The sequence below is a fragment of the Hyla sarda genome, chromosome 7, assembly GCF_029499605.1.
Source record: "Hyla sarda isolate aHylSar1 chromosome 7, aHylSar1.hap1, whole genome shotgun sequence".
Lineage (NCBI taxonomy): Eukaryota > Metazoa > Chordata > Amphibia > Anura > Hylidae > Hyla > Hyla sarda.
The window spans coordinates 46,155,778-46,175,122 of NC_079195.1; the positions used below are offsets into that span (position 1 = coordinate 46,155,778).

Genomic DNA, 19,345 nt, shown 5'->3' on the forward strand with positions numbered 1-19,345 from the left:
TCAGCCTTATTCGGGAACCGTATTTCATGCAAGTCTATGAGCCGACCGGAGTGAACCGCAGCCTCCGGTCGGCTTTGTTTTCGGCCGTATGCGGTTTCCCGACCGCAGGCAAAAACATGGTCGACCACGTTTTTGCCTGTGGTCGGGAAACCGCATACGGCCGAAAACAAAGCCGACCGGAGGCTGCGGTTCACTCCGGTCGGCTCATAGACTTGCATTAAATACGGTTCCCGAATACGGCTGAGTGCGGGCGCCGCAATTAAGCCCCGCCCCCCTCCTCCCAACCGTATACGGGAACCGTATTTAAGAAAACGTGGTGTGAACCCAGCCTTAAAGGATCTTAACATGTATATCTTGGAAGAAAGATTAGACAGAGGGGATTTCATAGAAACTTTGATTTCCATTATGTATATACAAGGTTTCTGCAGTAAAATCAGGAAGTATTACTTTACTGAGAGAGTAGTGGATGCATGGAATAGCCTTCCTGCAGAAGTGGTCACTGCAAATACAGTGAAGGAGTTTAAGCATGCATGGGATAGGCATAAGGCTATCTTTCATATAAGATAGGGATAGGCATAAGGCTATCCTTTATATATGATAGGGCTGTGTATAAGGCTATACTTTATATAATCATGGAAGACAAAAAAAAAGAGAACACGGAGTGCCTCATAGAATATTATCCTTCGTTAAAAAACAGCTATATGGTGTATATAAACAGGGTGCTCACCTGTATAGGTTGTGGGTTAGCCACAACACTATTATACGTTACTCAATCCCTCTCCGGGGAGAAAGCCAGGAACATGCAGCACGGAGACTATGACTATGACATATGCCCACCTGTGGTATGTAGACAAGGAAAAAGTTTTAAAAAAAAAAAGTAAAATGACTGACTAGTGCATTTATAGCACTTAAGGGGACTTATTGCGCAACTGGAACCCTTTTTTTTTTTTTTACTTTTTCCTTGTCTATACTTTATATAAGATAGGGATTGGTATAAGGCTATCCTTCACCTAAGATAGGGATAGACATAACGCTATCCTTTATATATGATAGGGCTGCATATAAGGCTATCCTTCATATAAGATAGGGATAGGCATAAGGCTATCCTTCATATAAGATAGGGATAGGTATAAAGCTATACTTCATATAAGATAGGGATAGGTATAAGGCTATCCTTCATATAAGATAGGGAAAGGTATAAGGCTATCCTTCATCTAAGATAGAAATAGGTATAAGGCTATCCTTTATATAAGATAGGGATAGGTATAAGACTATCCTTCATATAAGATAGGGAAAGGTATAAGGCTATCCTTCATCTAAGATAGAAATAGGTATAAGGCTATCCTTTATATAAGATAGAGATAGGTATAAGACTATCCTTCATATAAGATAGGGAAAGGTATAAGGCTATCCTTCATATAAGATGGGATAGGTATAAGGCTATCCTTCATATAAGATGGGGCTATTCATAGTATTCAAAATATTGGGCAGACTAGATGAGATGGGCCAAATGGTTTATATCTGCCGACACATTCTGTTTGTTTGGATTCCTCAAAAACCTCATCCACACCTAGCGGAAGAGATCAGATCATTGTGAATTTCAGCTTATAAAATCCAATTTTGCAGCATGCCGATTATGTGCAGCTTTTAACTGCAGACTTTATCCTTTGCAATCTACAGGGTGAAAGCCATTGCAAATAAAATGCAAGAAAAATTTACATTTTGTTGGGAATGGTATGACGTGAAAAAACGTCTGCTGCATTTGAGTGTATTTTACAGTTAAGATAACAATTAAATAAATAATAGAGTCCAGTAATCCAGAATATACTGATAATCTAATACCTTGATTAAAATATAACAGATACATAGAAACAGGGCTGATCACTATAGTTGTGAGTGTTGATGCTGAGCGGGTGCGAAATAGAAAAAATCAGTCACTAAGAAGAGAGTCTGACACTGTAGCAAAGTCAGGTTTAAGCCTCTCATCGTATAGTACATACAAGGGGGAAATTTATCAAAACCTGTGCAGAGGAAAAGCTGTGCTGTTGCTCATAGGCTCATAGCAACCAATCAGATCACTTCTTTCATTGTTCAGAGGCCTTGGTCGACACAGCCCCATGCACTGAGCAGAGAGAGCCCGGGCTTCCAGTAGTCGGACCCCTGCTGATTAGAAACCTATCCCCTATACTGTGTATACGGTTTTCATACTGAGCCATGAGTATATCCGGTGTTCATACTGAGCCATGAGTATATCCAGTCTTTATACTGAGCCATGAGTATATCCGGTCTTTATACTGAGCCATGAGTATATCCGGTCTTTATACTGAGCCATGAGTATATCTGGTCTTTATACTGAGCCATGAGTATATCCGGTCTTTATACTGAGCCATGAGTATATCCGGTCTTTATACTGAGCCATGAGTATATCCAGTCTTTACACTACACCATGAGTATATCCGGTCTTTATACTGAGCCAAGAGTATATCCGGTCTTTATACTTAGCCATGAGTATGTCTGGTCTTCATAATGAGCCATGAGTATATCCAGTCTTCATACTGAGCCATGAGTATATCAGGTGTTCATACTGAGCCATGAGTGCATCCGGTCTTTATACTGAGCCATGAGTATATCCGGTCTTCATACTGAGCCATGAGTATATCCGGTCTTCATACTGAGCCATGAGTATATCCGGTCTTTATACTTAGCCATGAGTATATCCGGTGTTCATACTGAGCCATGAGTATGTCCAGTCTTTATACTTAGCCATGAGTATGTCTGGTCTTCATAATGAGCCATGAGTATATCCAGTCTTCATACTGAGCCATGAGTATATCCGGTGTTCATACTGAGCCATGAGTATGTCCGGTCTTTATACTTAGCCATGAGTATGTCTGGTCTTCATAATGAGCCATGAGTAAATCCGGTCTTTATACTGAGCCATGAGTATGTCTGGTCTTCATATTGAGCTATAATTATGTAGTCATGATAGATGTGCATTACCTTATACTGTCTTTTGTATCCTTCAGTTTCTACAGAGTGAATGAAGTCGTTCGGTTCCAGTACTCACGGCCTATCCGAAAAGGAGAAAAAGATCCGGACAACGAATTTGCTGTAAGTACAGGAGGATTTAGTGACTAGAAATTCCTCAAAGACATTTGAAGATCGAGAAATGTAATTATTATACACTCTGCCTGCTGCGAAAAGAAGACAGTTCAGGGGCCAATTGCAGGAGATCGATAGATCATAATCGAAGTGAAAACAGCTTGTGTGCTATAAATACTGTCATTTCCATTGTCACTTTACAGATAGGGAGCTTGTTGTTACTTAGGAGATGCGGGATGTGCAGGCAGTCGTAATCATTATCAGAATTTTGCTTTCATTCTCCAAAAATAATGAAATTGTTGGCACATTATGTAATATGATGGATAGAGCGATTTATGGCAGCCTATACTCTGTCTATGCCACAGCCTGTGCCATCTGGCGCAGCCCGTCCTAAAACATCTTACCATAATTTACAGGGCGGCCACAGGGAATAGGATTGATCTATCCCTTTTGGCTTTCAGATTACTAACATTCATTAAAGGTGTATTACCATCTTATAAAGTGACAGCATAGTGCTAGGTAAAGAAGATTCTCACAATTGGTGAATGTCCCAATGGTTGAATCCTCACAGATCATAAAGTGATATCATATCCCAGCAAAGTACCATCACTTTACATTCAGTTATACCCTGGGGATATCTACCCAAGCAGCTATAAATTCCATTTTTTAATCTAGAATTTGGAATGGAGTTTAGATTAAGAATATGCTATTTATTAGTTGTATTGTCTCACAGAATAGGAAGGAGAAGACTTGAATTACCACAGCCCTTTACTTCCTCCCTGCTAATGTCAATTGCCAAAGTAATAGGTAAAGACAAGTATAATGATAGCTGACAGGCTTGTAAATATAGTGATCAGGCTACAGCTCCAGTCTATCTGCGACCTGACAGACAATGGAAACAACCTAATGTTAGATGAAGTTGTATAAATGTTGCAGTGACTTATAGACAATGCCTTTAGAGTCCTGCTTCCTTATGCATTAAAATAACATAAGCATAAAGGTGGACAGCTCATCCCGCAGGTGCACAGGAACCTAAGTCCCGATCAACAGCTGCAGTGAATAGAGGTCGGCATTCATCAAAGAGATAAAATCCCACTTATTTTATTGATAACACATACATATCCAGGGACAGTTCACAAGTGCATGGTGGCTACAGATAAATAACCAACATGTTTCGAGCTGACTTTGCTCTTATTCATGGTTCTGTCCCTCTATGCTGTTATTTTGTTGTTATGCACTTATCGACTCTCTTTGTCTGGATTATAATTCATTACCATTAAAACAACAACCTGACTACATTGTTTATGCTGATCGGTTCTCACTCTATTTAGAATATGTGGATTGAGAGGACCACCTTTTCAATAGCCTACAAGCTTCCTGGGATACTGAGATGGTTCGAAGTTAGATCTGCAAATACGGTAAGATGCAATGATATTGTCATTAGTTGTGTCTCATGACCTTTATATCTGTTGTATTTGTCTCCTCAAAAATCGGCAGTCTATATTATAATATACCACCAACTGTCTGTCTTTGCTGTGGGCTGTAGTTTTAGGGTGCTAAGGCGTATGAGACATTAAAATGGTTTGTATACACAGGTTGGGCAGAATTACTTAAAAATAGAAATTACCTCAAAGAAAAAGGGGAATTTAAAGCCCAGGGGAAGTACTCTAAAACATAACTTTTAAAGGAGAACTCCAGAATAGAAAAATTGTCCTCCATACTGCCGGCAGTAAAAAAATAAATAGATACATACCTTCCTTCGCTCCCCCGGTGCCTCCGGTAACCCATTCCGAGTCATACTGCACTGAGCGGCAGTGTGACGAAAACGTCACACTGCCGCTCAGCCTATCCTATCGCCGGCCGATTCAGGACTTCGCTGCGGCCGGTGATTGGCTTAGTGCAGTAGGACTTGCCAACCCCCTGCAACCAGGAAGAGGATCGCGGTGGAGACCGGAGTGGGTTACCGGAGGCACAGGGGGAGTTTAGGAAGGTATGTATCTATTTTTTTTTTTTTTACTGCCGGCAGTATGGAGGACAATTTTTCTATTCTGGAGTTCTCCTTTAATGGTTCCTTTGTAAAGTCCACCAACAATTGTGACCCAATAAAATGTACATAATTAAATTCTGATACCAATTGTACCAATAATTGTAGCTGACCCAACGCCTTTCTGCTGCATGAAGCAGATTCCTCAGGGGAAATAATAATGGTACAATCACTTATCTCCTTGCTGTTAAGTTTGATAGCTGATTAATAAAACAGAATCATAGGGTCTGATTCTACTGTTTCACACACATACTACTTATTTAAGTCATTTATAAATAGGCTTGGAAAATTAGATAAGCCCAACATTATGCAGTATGAATAGTATAGAAACAGTACATCTTTATATACTCAATATCGGACTGGCCAGTTTCCTGAAGGTAATCTGTAACAAGAAGCGGAGAGAAAGAACATTTGCTTTTGGCACACTAGGCATTTTAAGAGGCAATATGTCCACACTGGATGATCTCACTACCTTCAATCCCTTCAGGAGGCCTAAAAAGTAAAGAAGAAAACATTCCCCAATTAGGGGTATTGTTCAAATGGCACGGTACCTGAAAAGGAAACTGCTGCCAGAACCTGGCTACTCACGTTTAGGTGTCTGGTTAGTTTTCAAGGGCCCGAGCGCAACCTACAGTGGTAGGGAGCCAAGCTACTGGCGCTCTGCCTGGGATTTCCGGTGTCCGGCCTGATATAAGGTGGGTCGTGATCTTGCATGATCTAGTCTGATCACATGATGCTGCTGCGTCCGTTCTGCAGTTTCACCTGCCAGAAGTTTGGTCACACCCCTCGGCGTGAAATGATGTCGCAGAGCAAACAAATTTGATAAAAAGGACATTACTTAGAATGTGATTTAGGCTGGTAAGTATTTTACTTACTCAATGTTAAAATAAATGGAAATGCATATACTTTTTAGGATGAGGCACATCAAACCAATAGATCGCTATGGATAGGATCTCTATGATAAAGCATAAGAGTTAGCAGGCCACCAACAACGTACTTCCGTATACTGTATACTTCTGTATACTGAATGGTGCACAAAAATTCTAATAATGCACCATTCCAAAAATGTGCATAAAATTTAAATTAAATGGCTCCTACCACCCCTGGGGAGATCCCTAAATGATACAGGGGTAGGGGAGGACATTTATTGATGGGGGCCTAGTGAACCTAAACTAGTCCCTAGTAAGCCCTATTTGTGCCCCTAATACCTAGGCGGGGTGGCCGCCCTAAAAAGGCAGTCCTGCAGTGGAACCTCCTATTAGCCCCTTTTCTATCCTATCTATGTAATGACACTAATCTCCGGACACCTACTAAAGCTAAGTTTCCACTTGGTTTTTTTCTGCCTGTTTTTGGATTACTGCCACTGCAGTTTTTGAGCCAAAGCCAGAAGTGTACTCAAAAGGAATAGGACATATAAAGGAAGGACTTACACTTCTGACTTTGGCTCGAAAACTGTAGTGGCAGTTTTCCAAAAACTGCCAGAAAAAAAAACAAGTGGAAACTTAGCCTAAGGGTCCACTCTCTGCCTGACATGTCATTAGGAGGAGCCATATAAACGTACATGTAATCTACAAAAAACATGCATACTTCTGCAGTTCATTGAGACCTGTAGGTGCAGTGAAATTTAGTTGATGGATCCATCGACACTCTTTTTGTAACAATATGCGATCCATATCTCCACCACGAGGGGAGGGTTTGACCCATTCCACTGCTGTGACGCTTAGTCCTCCTGTGCAGCCTCCATGTATGTTGTTCATGTGAACCGAGCAAGAGGTTTCCCTTTTATTTCTAATGTCGCCTTGTTTGAAGGCCCGTTTGGTTCTGCCCACATAATTCATGTTTTGCATGAACAGATAGCTACATAGATGACCCCACAGGAATCACAATTCATAAAGTTCCCTATTCTGAAGCTCATATTGGAATTTGTTTTTTGTAGATTTCATGTACGTTTATATGACTCCTCCCACCAAGTAATGACATGTCAGGCAGAGAGTGGACCCTTAGTAGGTGTCCAGAGAATAGTGTCATAACATAGATAGGATAGATAAGGGGCCAATAGGAGGTTCCAGAGTGGGACTGCCCTTTTTAAGGAGGCCACCCCGCCTAGGTATTAGGTGCACAAATAGTGCTTACTAGGGACTAGTTTAGGCTCACTAGGCCCACATCATTAAATTTACTCCCATACCCCTGTATCATTTAGGGATCTCCCCAGGGGTGGTAGGAGCCATTTAATGTTATGCACATTTTTGGAATGGTGCATTATTAGAATTTTTGTGCATCACCCAGTATACAGTATACGGAAGTACGTTGTTGGTGGCCTGCTAACTCTTATGCTTTATCATAGAGATCCTATCCATAGCGATCTATTGGTTTGATGTGCCTCATCCTAAAAAGTATATGCATTTCCATTTTTTTTAACATTAAGTAAAATATTTACCAGCCTAAATCACATGATAAGTAATGTCCTTTTTATCAAATTTGTTTGCTCTGCGACATCATTTCACGCCGAGGGGCGTGACCTAACTTCCGGCAGGTGAAACTGCAGAACGGACGCAGCAGCATCATGTGATCAGACTAGATCACGCGAGATCGCGACCCACCTTATATCAGGCCGGACACCGGAAATCCCGGGCAGAGCGCCAGTAGCTTGGCTCCCTACCACTGTAGGTTGTGCTCGGGCCCTTGAAAACTAACCAGACACCTAAACGTGAGTAGCCAGGTTCTGGCAGCAGTTTCCTTTTCAGGTACCGTGCCATTTGAACAATACCCCTTATTGGGGAATGTTTTCTTCTTTACTTTTTAGGCCTCCTGAAGGGATTGAAGGTAGTGAGATCATCCAGTGTGGACATATTGCCTCTTAAAATGCCTAGTGTGCCAAAAGCAAATGTTCTTTCTCTCCGCTTCTTTTTTACAGATTACCTTCAGGAAACTGGCCAGTCCGGTATTGAGTATATAAAGATGTACTGTTTCTATACTATTCATACTGCATAATGTTGGGCTTATCTAATTTTCCAAGCCTATTTATAAATGACTTAAATAAGTAGTATGTGTGTGAAACAGTAGAATCAGACCCTATGATTCTGTTTTATTAATCAGCTATCAAACTTAACAGCAAGGAGATAAGTGATTGTACCATTATTATTATGGGTCAGCTACTATTATTGCTACAATTGGTATCTTAATTTAGTTGTATACATTTTATTGGGTCACAATTGTTGGTGGACTTTACCAAGGAACCATTAAAAGTTATGTTTTAAAGCACTTCCCCTGGGCTTTAAATTCCCCTTTTTCTTTGATATTATTTTGCTGGGAAGAGACTAACTGGTATTTCACCTGCTGTGGGGTGGATACTATACCACAGATCCTATTCACTCCAGAATTACCTACCAAAATGGGCACACATGCAGGGCTCCACATGATACAACTTTTTAACTCCATGTTTCTATCTTACATTTCATTCCTCATGCCTATGTTATATGCGCCACATTTATAATATTGTTGCATAATGTGTGATAAATGTCGTGCATTTTTTTAAAATCACTTTTGTCTTGCCATTAAGTGAAATTAAACTGCAAAATGTTGGGACATAGTTTGCTCCTATGTGTTTTAGATCCATTGTGTGCAGGGGGAGTGCATAGCTTCAGTTAAAGGTATATATGGCTTAAAATGAGACAAAACATTAAGCAAGATTCTGGTGCATATTATAGGAGATATATCATGCAAAAAAACATATCCTCTATCCACAGGATATAAGTTTTAGATCGTGGAGGGGTCCGACCGCGCTGTGACTTGTACTGGGCCCCATATATCTCTATGGAAGAGCCATTCACACACACTCCATATATCTGTATAAAAGAGCTATTCCGCTATCTCCGGCTCTCCCATGGAGATATATGGAGGGCGTGTCGGCCGCCTCTTCTTGCGGGGATTGACATTCTCCATTCCCAGGTATAGTCTGGGCCCCATACAGGAGATCGCAGGGAGTTCCAGCGGTTGGACCACCACAATCTAACTCTTAAGTGCATGATACTTCTCCTTTAAGTCAACCAATAATTAGTTAAAGCTTACAATTTTCAAGCAGGTTGAGTCACTGCGATAAATCTGCAACTCTATTAGACTGCCAAGCCTAAGTTTTAGACTGCATTAGTAAATCTGATTCATTGTGTTTTGGTAAAAAATTCCTCTTATTATTTTCTTATGTCCACAGGTGGAAATAAGCCCATTGGAAAATGCCATTGAGACGATGCAGCTAACCAATGAAAACATTAATAACATGGTGCAGCAGCACATGAATGATCCCAATTTGCCCATAAATCCTCTGTCCTTGACACTGAATGGTATTGTGGATCCTGCAGTAATGGGAGGATTTGCAAATTATGAAAAGGTAAGGATGACAGGATGCACCATATAAAAATAAAAACCCGCACAGGGTTTATCTATGATAATAGGACCATACTGAAAATACTTCTTGCTGCATTGAATCCAAGATAGCCTTACAGTTGAGGAAATGGTAATTTTTTACATTTTTGAGAATCCTATATGCTTAATTACAACTTCTCACCAAGACAAAGCACATTTTGTATGTTCTTTTACCAATTTAATCCAGTGGCTATAAATTAACATTGAGTGTCCATATTCCATACACCCATCAGCCACCTGCCTAATATTGTGTAGGCCTTCTTTATGCTCTGACCCTGGTGGAAAACATGGACCTCACCAGCCCTCTGAAGGTGTCCTGTGGTATCTGGCACCAAGATGTTACCAACAGATCCTGTAAATTCTATGCTTGATCAGATTGAGATCTGGGGAATTCAGAGGCCAAATTATCACCTTGATCTCTTTGTCATGTTCCCCAATGCTAAACAATGTGTGCAGTGTGGCCAGGGCATTACCCTGCGGAAGACCCTGGAGACCCTGCTGTCATGCTGCTGCTTGGTCTGTACAAAGGTTAGGTAGGTGGAAGATATCACAGTAACATTCACATGATTCCAGGACCCAAGGTCTCAAAACACAACATTGCCCAGAACATGACACTGCCTCTACCGGTTTGACTTCTTCCCGTAGTGCATCTTGTTGTCATATGTTCCCCAGGTAAGTGATACACACTCACCTGGCTGTCCACATGATGTAAATGAAGACCTGATCCATCAGACCAGGCTGCCTTTTTTCCATTCCTCCAGGCCCAGCTCTGATGTTTATGTGCCCATTGGTGTTTTTGGTGGCAGATATATGTCAGCATGGGTGTTCTGACCGCTCTGCGGTGTTTCATGCATAGCAAACTGTGATGTCCCATGTGATCTCACACCTACTGTGTTTCCCTGAAAATACACCCTACCCCGAAAATAAGCCCTAGCTGGATTATCGGGGTGGGCTGCAATATAAGCCCTACCCCGAAAACAAGGCATAGGCAATGCCCGGGCTGCAAATATTAAAAAACAAACTTTAACTTCCCTTCGTCCTCCATTCCCCCGTTGCTAAGGAACCGGCCTCACTGTTCTCCGCTTTTCTTGCTGCTTCCTGGGGATGGGAACGTCACAGAGCCTTCAGCCTATCACCGGCCACAGCGATGTCCCGCGTGGCCGCTGATAGGCTGAGCGCAGTGTCATGTAAGGAGCCGGCCAGCTTCTTACATGACAGTGGGCTCAGCCTATCATTGGCCGAGGCAGGACATCGCTGCGGCCGGTGATAGACTGGAGGGCTCTGTGACGTTCCCATCCCCAGGAAGCAGCAAGAACAGCGGAGGGACCTTGAGGCCGGTTCCTTAGCAACAGGGGAACGGAGAACGAAGGTAAGTTAAAGTTTGTTTTTTAATATTTGCAGCCCGGGCACAGGAATACAAAGTACAGGGCAGCGGCTGATAATTATTTGGCAGGGGAGGGGGGGGGAGAGAAGCAGCGCTCGCGGATGACATACGGTACGATTAGTCCCCCGATGTGGGGTGCAGCGCTGGGATGATAAACCGGCGGGGGGGGATGTTGGGGGGCAATGTATGTTGTTCAATGTACATACTGTAAATAAATAAGCCCTACCCTGAAAATAAGCCATAGTGTGTTTTTTTGTGACTAAAATTAATATAAGACCCGGTCTTATGTTCGGAGAAACACGGTATTGTAGCCAGCCGGAACCATTGTCACAAAATAACCAATGGGTTTCACTTGTTCTGGCTGATCAATAATACATCATAAACTTGGATTTGTTTTATCACCGCTAGGGGGCTGATCTGTATGTGTCTCCAATTCAAGTTAGTAGGGCACCTTTTCCCAACCAGGATGCCTCCAAATGTTGCAAAACTACAACTGTCAGCATGCCCGGACAGCCGTTGGCTGTCCGCGCATGCTGGGAGTTGTAGTTTTGCAACACCTGGAGGCACCCTGGTTGGGAAACACTACAGTAGGAGCTATATACAGTTGTATACGGATCACTGTGTATAGCTGATGGGCTCATAGACAGCCTGGTATTTATACTGTGATGTATTGTACATTTTTGCTGTATAGTCACAGTAATGAAAGCAGTTGTTTAATCGATCGTCTTTATCTTCACTAGGCTTTTTTTACCGAGAAGTACATGCAAGAACACCCCGAAGACCTGGAAAAGATTGATAAAGTCAAGGACCTGATTGCATGGCAGGTAAAGACTCCCTGTAATTACGCGGTGCAGGGGCAGGCACCCCAGAGACATCTCACCCTCTGCACTGACAGCCTGTGTAGCTGCCTCATCAGCGTGGCATTTAACTCTCTGCGGCATTTATCAGCTCCTCACAAGATAATCTGACATTGTCATCTGATCATTTCATATGCACTGTGATTCTTAACCCTTAAGACCCTCTCCTCTTCACTGAAGGGTAAAGGAGCATCGTTGTCTCCTACAGTCCATCTGAAGGTCCAGTGTCCTTTCAATAGGAGCCTTCCATTATTCCAAATAAAATTTTAAAACATCTCTGTTCAGTCCAATGAAGTCCTGGTTCTTAGTAAGTGGCAATAATACTATGGATTCACAGATCATGGATAAAAAGGGGAGTGATGCAAAAACTACAGCTCCCATCATGGGCCATGCCTGTCCATGGGTAATGTAGATTAGACATATTGAAGTAACTGGGGCTGAGCTTGAGAACTGGTTTAACGGGAGAAAAGCAATGTCTTTCATCTCCATTGTGACTCCTATATTTCAGATATATAAAGCCTCTGTTCTACTTTGAGCACCATTTATGGTCTAAATATACAATCTATGTAAACAATTGAGTATGCATTTAGAATTCTGCTATCTCCAGAGCGGAAATCTCCCAGCATCCTTGTTTGGTTCATGGCTTCTTACTTACACCAGGTACTATATAGGAAAAACTAACTGTCCTGCTGGAACAAAGGAACTCTGCTACGCTTTAGGGTACACCAGTGTTTCCCAACCGAGGTGCCTCCAGGTGTTGCAAAACTACAACTCCCAGCATGCCTGGACAGCCGTTGGCTGTCCAGGCATGCTGGGAGTTGTAGTTTTGCAACATCTGTAGGCACCCTGGTTTGGTGACACTGGGCTACACTTAAAACCTGTAGTCCAGCCTGTAAATCTGGATCGGTATATTTACACATTATAAAAAAAAAAAAAATTGAACTTTCTGCAACTTCCCTATTTATCCGAATGGGGCTTACAGAAAATGCCACCAAAATGTTACTATTGAGAAGAATGGAATTGATTTTCAGTCGCAAAAAAAACAGATCTGACTTGATCTGAGTAAAGCAATAAGTTCAGCTGCTTATATAGATTTTATGTTTTGTAAAAGTTGCTAGAGGGTACAATAGAAAACGAATTTATTGGTCATGTGATTGTTATAACTTGATTTAAAGACATAGAAATTACAGCACAATGCAACTTATCTGACAATTACATGAACTCTGTACAAGCAATTGAAAGTATCGTAAGCAATGTTACACTCACTCTTTTATCTATACACCATAAAAGTAATTCTAGTAGGTCTTTTTTTTACCCGTAATAAATTTAGCAGTTTTTTTTAGTTGCTAAAGCATTTTTAATGTACACCTTGAATAAGTGAAAATTGATTTTGTGTATTGTGAAAATGATTTCCTGACAGGAGTTAGGAGAAACATTATCAGATACCAGATATTTGTGTTATTTAATCAATCAGTGTTGCTTGCGCTATTAGAATATACGATTGCCTGTCATCCTTGTTAAATATATAAAAAAGTCAATATTGGCATAGAAGTAGTAATAGAGGGCACATAAAAAAAATATTAGTAATTTAAGTTCAATGTAGTCATATTTCTATAATTGGGTTTAGGACATTGTTGACAGAGGCTTGTTGGGAAAAAAGATTCCAGACATGGACAGAAACAGACATGTTTGCAAAGTTATAAAATCACATTTTCATTTCAAGCTCAAGTGTTGAGGCTTTTGCATACTTGCATTCTCCCTCCACCATCCCTCCCCACTTGTCTTCCAGTACTAAGCCCTTTACATCAGTTATGCAGGGAGGGTGGGATGAGGCATGCATGCAGCAGCACAGCAACACCTCCTTGACACTTAAGCTCTGAGCATGATATAGAGCTGACAGATTCCCTTTAAAACTTCTCTTTTTGGTGGCCCCTGCTTGTTAGAAGGGTCTCCAGTCAAACAGCTGATCATATATCCCTATTTGCTGGGGCCATCCCCCAGCGATCAGCTCTAATAGCTAGAGAAACTTTGCAGCAAGTGTTCAATTTCCCTGCAGCACCCCTACAGGGAAAATTAAGTATTACATCATGTCTGTTCAAATCAGTAGGCTGTATTATGCAGGACAGGCTTCCAGAAACATAGACACTCTTTGTAACCTTGCTGCCTTCTCGCAAGAGATGCAGATCCTGAACAGAGGATCCACCTCTATGAAAATTAGTTTTTTTTAAATAAATAATAATTAAAAAATGGTACATAAGGCATAGTTATAACTGCAAAGTTATACAAGTCCTACACATGAGATCCAACCAGCAGTCTGATTGTCCTCCAATGTCTGCATTTGGGAAAAGGAAGTATGCAGCATGTTTTATTGCAACTTGCCTGCTCTATTGGAGGTAAGTTGGAGCTGGAAATGTTTGGCAGACACTTATCCCTCTCTCAATAAGTATAAATCCTGAACTACTTAATTTCTTGTTAGCAATACAAGCAAATGAGCTCTGACATAAGAGAAACGAGACCCGGTTTCTATGGGAAGCTGTTGGTAACCAGAAGGTGCCACTTCTGCCCTCCCCATAATCATTGTCAGATCTCCATGTATTATTGTGTTAGTGGAGGCAGCTCTTACCATGATGGCACAATGCATTATACTGAGCTGTAACAAAAGAAGAACCAATCAAGACTACAATTATGTGATATTTATTTAATCAGTAATTTTCGGATTTTAACTTCCTGTCTCTAAAAGCTTGTAATCCTTTTAAAATATATTACTGAGATTCATGTGTTTTTTTTATGGAATCACAAAATAATAAGTATCCATGGAGACTGGGGAAAAAAAAAAGGTTGTTGGTGGTTTTACCTTTGCCTTCCAGGACAGTATTTTCAAAAAGGAAACGGTCCTTTCCCTACTAAGGGTGCGCTTACACACAGAGGATACACTGCGGGCTCGTTTCTGATTTTCCCAATGGGACATGCCCTAATCTCCATTCTATATTATAGTACAGCCATTATCCACACACAAGTTTCAACCATTACAAAATGGATTTCACATCCTAAACTGCAAAGAAACTGTGTGGATGGTATCTACACCAAGGGTTTGAAATCTAACATGTCACTTCTATGATGCAGAATCTATGCAGGTAACCATAATTTCTGATGGGCCTAATAGACATAGCATATCCATGAAAGTGTAATATGTATGCTGACCCTTATTTACATAACCTTTACTTTCATTGTAGTTTGTGTATTCTGTTTTAACATTTTTCTAATTCCTTGTATAATTTCTGTCATCTGCTTAGGTTCCGTTTTTAGCAGAGGGAGTGCGTATTCATGGAGAAAAAGTCACAGAAGCACTGAGGCCCTTCCATGAGAGGTTGGAGGCTTGTTTCAAACAACTGAAAGAGAAAGTTGAGAAGCAGTATGGCGTCAGGACTCTGGTGGGTATATACAGCTTTGTGGCCTGAAATGGAAATAGATCCAAGAGGTGACCTGAAGTGTCTTAATATATCAGTCACTAGATACAAATACAGACAACACTGCCAGCACTAAGATATATGTATAATATTAAACTGATATAGAGAAAACAATGAAGGTTCCTAGCATACTATTTGGCCAAATAGTGTTTACCCTCACACCACAGTAAGGTGACCTCCTTTAGGACAGACCCTATGCTATAGATATGCATCAGCTGGGCAAGCACTAAGCCTACAATTTCTGGGCATGTAGGATCCAGCTATTTTCTGCTTAAAGGGGTAGTCCGCACCGTGTGACGTCACGCCCCGTCCCATCAATGGAAGTCTATGGGAGGTCCATCACACCCCCTCCCATAGACTTGCATTGAGGGGGCGGGGCGTGACATCACACGGGGCGGAGTCGCGACGTCACGCTCGTCCGCCACTGTGGTCGAGACCGAAGCCTCCAGCGTTGCCGGTGTGAGGTGAAAGCCGTACAGGTGGATGCTGCAGCCGAGATCCCAGGGGTCCCCAGCAGCGGGACCCCGGCGATCTGACATCTTATCCCCTATCCTTTGGATAGGTGATAATATGTCTAGGGGTGCGGAGTACCCCTTTAAAACCCCATGAGGATGCTGGTTAGACATTTATCCCTTTATAGTGGATAGGGGATAAATTGTCCTTCACTGGACAACCTCTTTAATAGATTTGTTTTTTTTTTCTAGACCTCTATTCTCTACCAGTCGGTACTGTTAGTTTTGGCAGCCAATAAGGGCCTAGATTGTCAACATTCACCAGCGCTAAGTTCTCAGGGGGAGAGTCTCAGGATTTATGCCCTGAGAACAAAGGTGAATGCTTCTTGGCGATTTTTGACCCCATAGACAGTCAAGGGGGAAGTCACCACTATTCTCAACGTAAAGCTTTCCTCACTGACATTTGAGCAAGCTATTTGGCGTATCTTCAGATATATATATTTTTTGTTGATACTTTGTGGAAAGTTGCAAAAAGTGTTAAGATAAATTCAGTTCATACAAAAGTTCTACACTTTGTATTGCCTTTTGTTTAATCTCTTCCTGTGTCTGTGTTACAGGATATATCATTTATTAATAAACAACCTCACCAGGTATCTTAAGGACTGCTGCCCATCTGTGGCAATAGTTGGCTGAATGCGACAGTGCATTATAGATTGACAAAGGGGCTCGCTGGGTGCATTTATAATGCAGTTTTATGTCCAGTAATGGCATATTAACACCAAGCTCTGCAAATTGGTCTTTCCCCAGCGCTCCATTTATTTTGAAAAGGTGTTATTTTATTTGTATTTATCATACAGGGCTATATATGCTGAGCATCTGTTGCCAAATATGATGGCAGCTTTGCCAGGCAGCCTGTTCCAATATTTGGGTTGGTGTCTGCATACACAGATGGGTATTTTAATGAGCGGCGCTTTTTTTTCTTTAACAGTAGAAAATAGAGTCCAGCTGCAGATCCTCGGCGCCTGTGCAGGTCCATTAAATACTAATATAACAGTGGGATATCTCGCAAGCCTCAATTAGGATTAGTCGTGTTGTCGGTAAACGTCACCTTACCTCAGTCTCCATTTTAAACATTGACAAAGGAGCGGCATTATAGTTACACATGTCCGATGTTATCTTAATAATGTTTTCCTAATCCCTTGCTTGGCGAAGGGCCTGCCAGCAATGATGGAGTGCCCCTACCACTGTCTGCTTACAGTGCATCAATTAATCAGCAATGACAGAGGACAAAACCATGCAAAGCTCCACAGCCGACAAGACTTCATCCTGTGTCGTCACAACACATTACACTCCATCAGATCCGACAGGAATGTTACTGTAACTTGCATGAATTTGTTTCCTACTTGGAGAAATCATAAACATAATCTTCCTTTCTAGATTCATACAAGGATTCCCTTTTTAGACATAAATGTTGACAAAATATACACGGTTATGCTTCGTACACATAAACATATCAGAATATAAGTGATTGGTTGTTGGTTTGCTTGTATGTATCTTACAGATCCACTCAAGCTAAAGACCCCCCTCCTCCCCATTCATACACGCAAGATGTGCTGGCCAATCTAATATGCAGTGAGTTGTGCTTTCCCTCTTGCACATAGAGCAGCCCAACCAGTTGCAAAACTACAAATGCTGGCTGGGCATGCTGGTAGTTGTAGTTTTGCAACAGCTGGAGACACCTTGGTTGGGAACACTAACATAAAGAGAGCCTATAAGATCTGCTTCACCCGCCCACACATAGAGAAAGCCTGTGAGTCCTACTTCTCCCACCCCTAATAGAGAAAGCCTGTGAGTCCTGCTTCTAGTGCCCACACATAGAGCCTGTGAGTCCTACTTCTCCCACCCCTAATAGAGAAAGCCTGTGAGTCCTGCTTCGCCTGCCCACACATAGAGCCTGTGAGTCCTACTTCTCCCACCACTTATAGAGAATGCCTGTGAGTCCTGCTTCCTCCACCCACACATAAAGAAAGCCTGTGAGTCCTGCTTCTCCCACCCACTAATAGAGAAAGCCTGTGAGTCCTGCTTCTCCCACCCACTAATAGAGAAATCCTGTGAGTCCTGCTTCCTCCACCCACACATAAAGCCTGTGAGTCCTGCTTCTCCTGCCCACACATAGACAAAGCCTGTGAGTCTTGGTTCTCCACCTGTTGGGATGACTGGCAGCTTTTCTTTTAGGATTGTGTACTTATGTAGCATGTCCCTCACCATTTGTGATTGTAGGGTAGCAGGACTCACAGGCTCTCTCAATTTTATCAGCATTTAAACAGCTTTATGCTTTAAAATCAGATCATAGAAAACTATATATCCCCAATGAGGACCTGCTTCTCAAACCCAACATCTAAAGAAGTTATGCATTAGTGTCCCTCCTCGTATGTGGTTGATAGGAAAGACTCAATGCTGTCTAGTCTGTATTACATATCTATATACGGTGAATAACCGAAATGTTTTCTTCTTTCCCTTTAGTCTTCCAACATGGATGATAGACGGGGAAACCGGCCCAGGTCCATGGTCAGATCCTTTACAATGCCTTCACAGTCTAGACCGCTATCAGTCGTCTCTGTGTCCTCAGTGTCATCAGACAGCACACCTTCAAGACCCGGTTCTGATGGGTATGTTATACTGTACGGTTATTCACAATGAGGTCTTTGAGGTTCTTTTTAGGGTTGGTGACCTTTCCGCTTTCACTGCTGAACATATGTATTTTTTATGTGCCAGGTCCTCTAAATTTGAGTCATCTGCTTACAATATGCAAATCGCACAACATAGTTATTCCATGGTCACAGAAAACACTTCAGTCAAACCCTTGGCTGTTGAGCACAGTTTACTCTTCAGTCCTACAGATGGCTATTAGCATTTCACGAGGTCAAAATATTTGCCCCAGCTGTTTGTCACAGTTCTGCGGGAAAATATACACTCCTCAGCGCAACCGAAGCATGATGTAGTTGGCTTAGATAAGAAAGCCAAGTATCTTTTTTTTGTTGCATATTTGAAATGTTTAGATTGCCTCCCGGCACGCCTAATATTGGACTCTGTCTGCTTGGCACCTCTCCCAGCACTCGTCAATTTCAATGAACTCAGCAGACAAGGCTTAAGAAATTGACAGTGGCTTATTACCAAATGGCTTGAGAATGCGAGAGCGCGTGTATGTTAAACCGGCTGTATCCTCTGATAGATCACATCAAATGAGCAGATATGTTTGTAAATGCTGCAGTACTGTAGTTTCATCACTAAGGCTGCATCTTTAGTTAGCCCATCTATTTATTTATCTTAAAGGATTTTTTCCAGGCTTTGACATTGATCTTTAGATCTGTGGGGAAGGGGGGGGGGGGGGGGTCTGTTCTCACTGCATTAGCTGATTGAAGGGGCCAAGAGCGCCACCTACCCCTCATTGTGTACAAAATGTGCAGAGCTGTGCCTGTGAATGGGACTGAGCTGCAGTTCCAGGCACAGCCACTAGAAATGTGCAGAGCTGTGTCTGGTAAACGATAAAGGGAACGTGGCGCTCCCGGCCCTTTCAGTCACCGCATTGATGGGGATACTAGGAGTTGGTCACCCACCAT

The 19,345-nt window shown here is 42.0% G+C and overlaps 1 protein-coding gene across 1 annotated transcript in view; it reads left to right on the forward strand.

Annotated features, from left to right (window-relative positions):
- Positions 1-19,345, forward strand: part of DOCK1 (dedicator of cytokinesis 1) — a 439,672-nt gene that overhangs the window by 405,509 nt on the left and 14,818 nt on the right. Inside the window, exons 43-48 of the mRNA XM_056528878.1 lie at positions 3,027-3,111; positions 4,434-4,520; positions 9,354-9,530; positions 11,690-11,773; positions 15,100-15,237; positions 18,249-18,394. Of these exons, the coding sequence (XP_056384853.1) occupies positions 3,027-3,111; positions 4,434-4,520; positions 9,354-9,530; positions 11,690-11,773; positions 15,100-15,237; positions 18,249-18,394 (717 nt within the window). The remainder of the gene's footprint in view (positions 1-3,026; positions 3,112-4,433; positions 4,521-9,353; positions 9,531-11,689; positions 11,774-15,099; positions 15,238-18,248; positions 18,395-19,345) is intronic.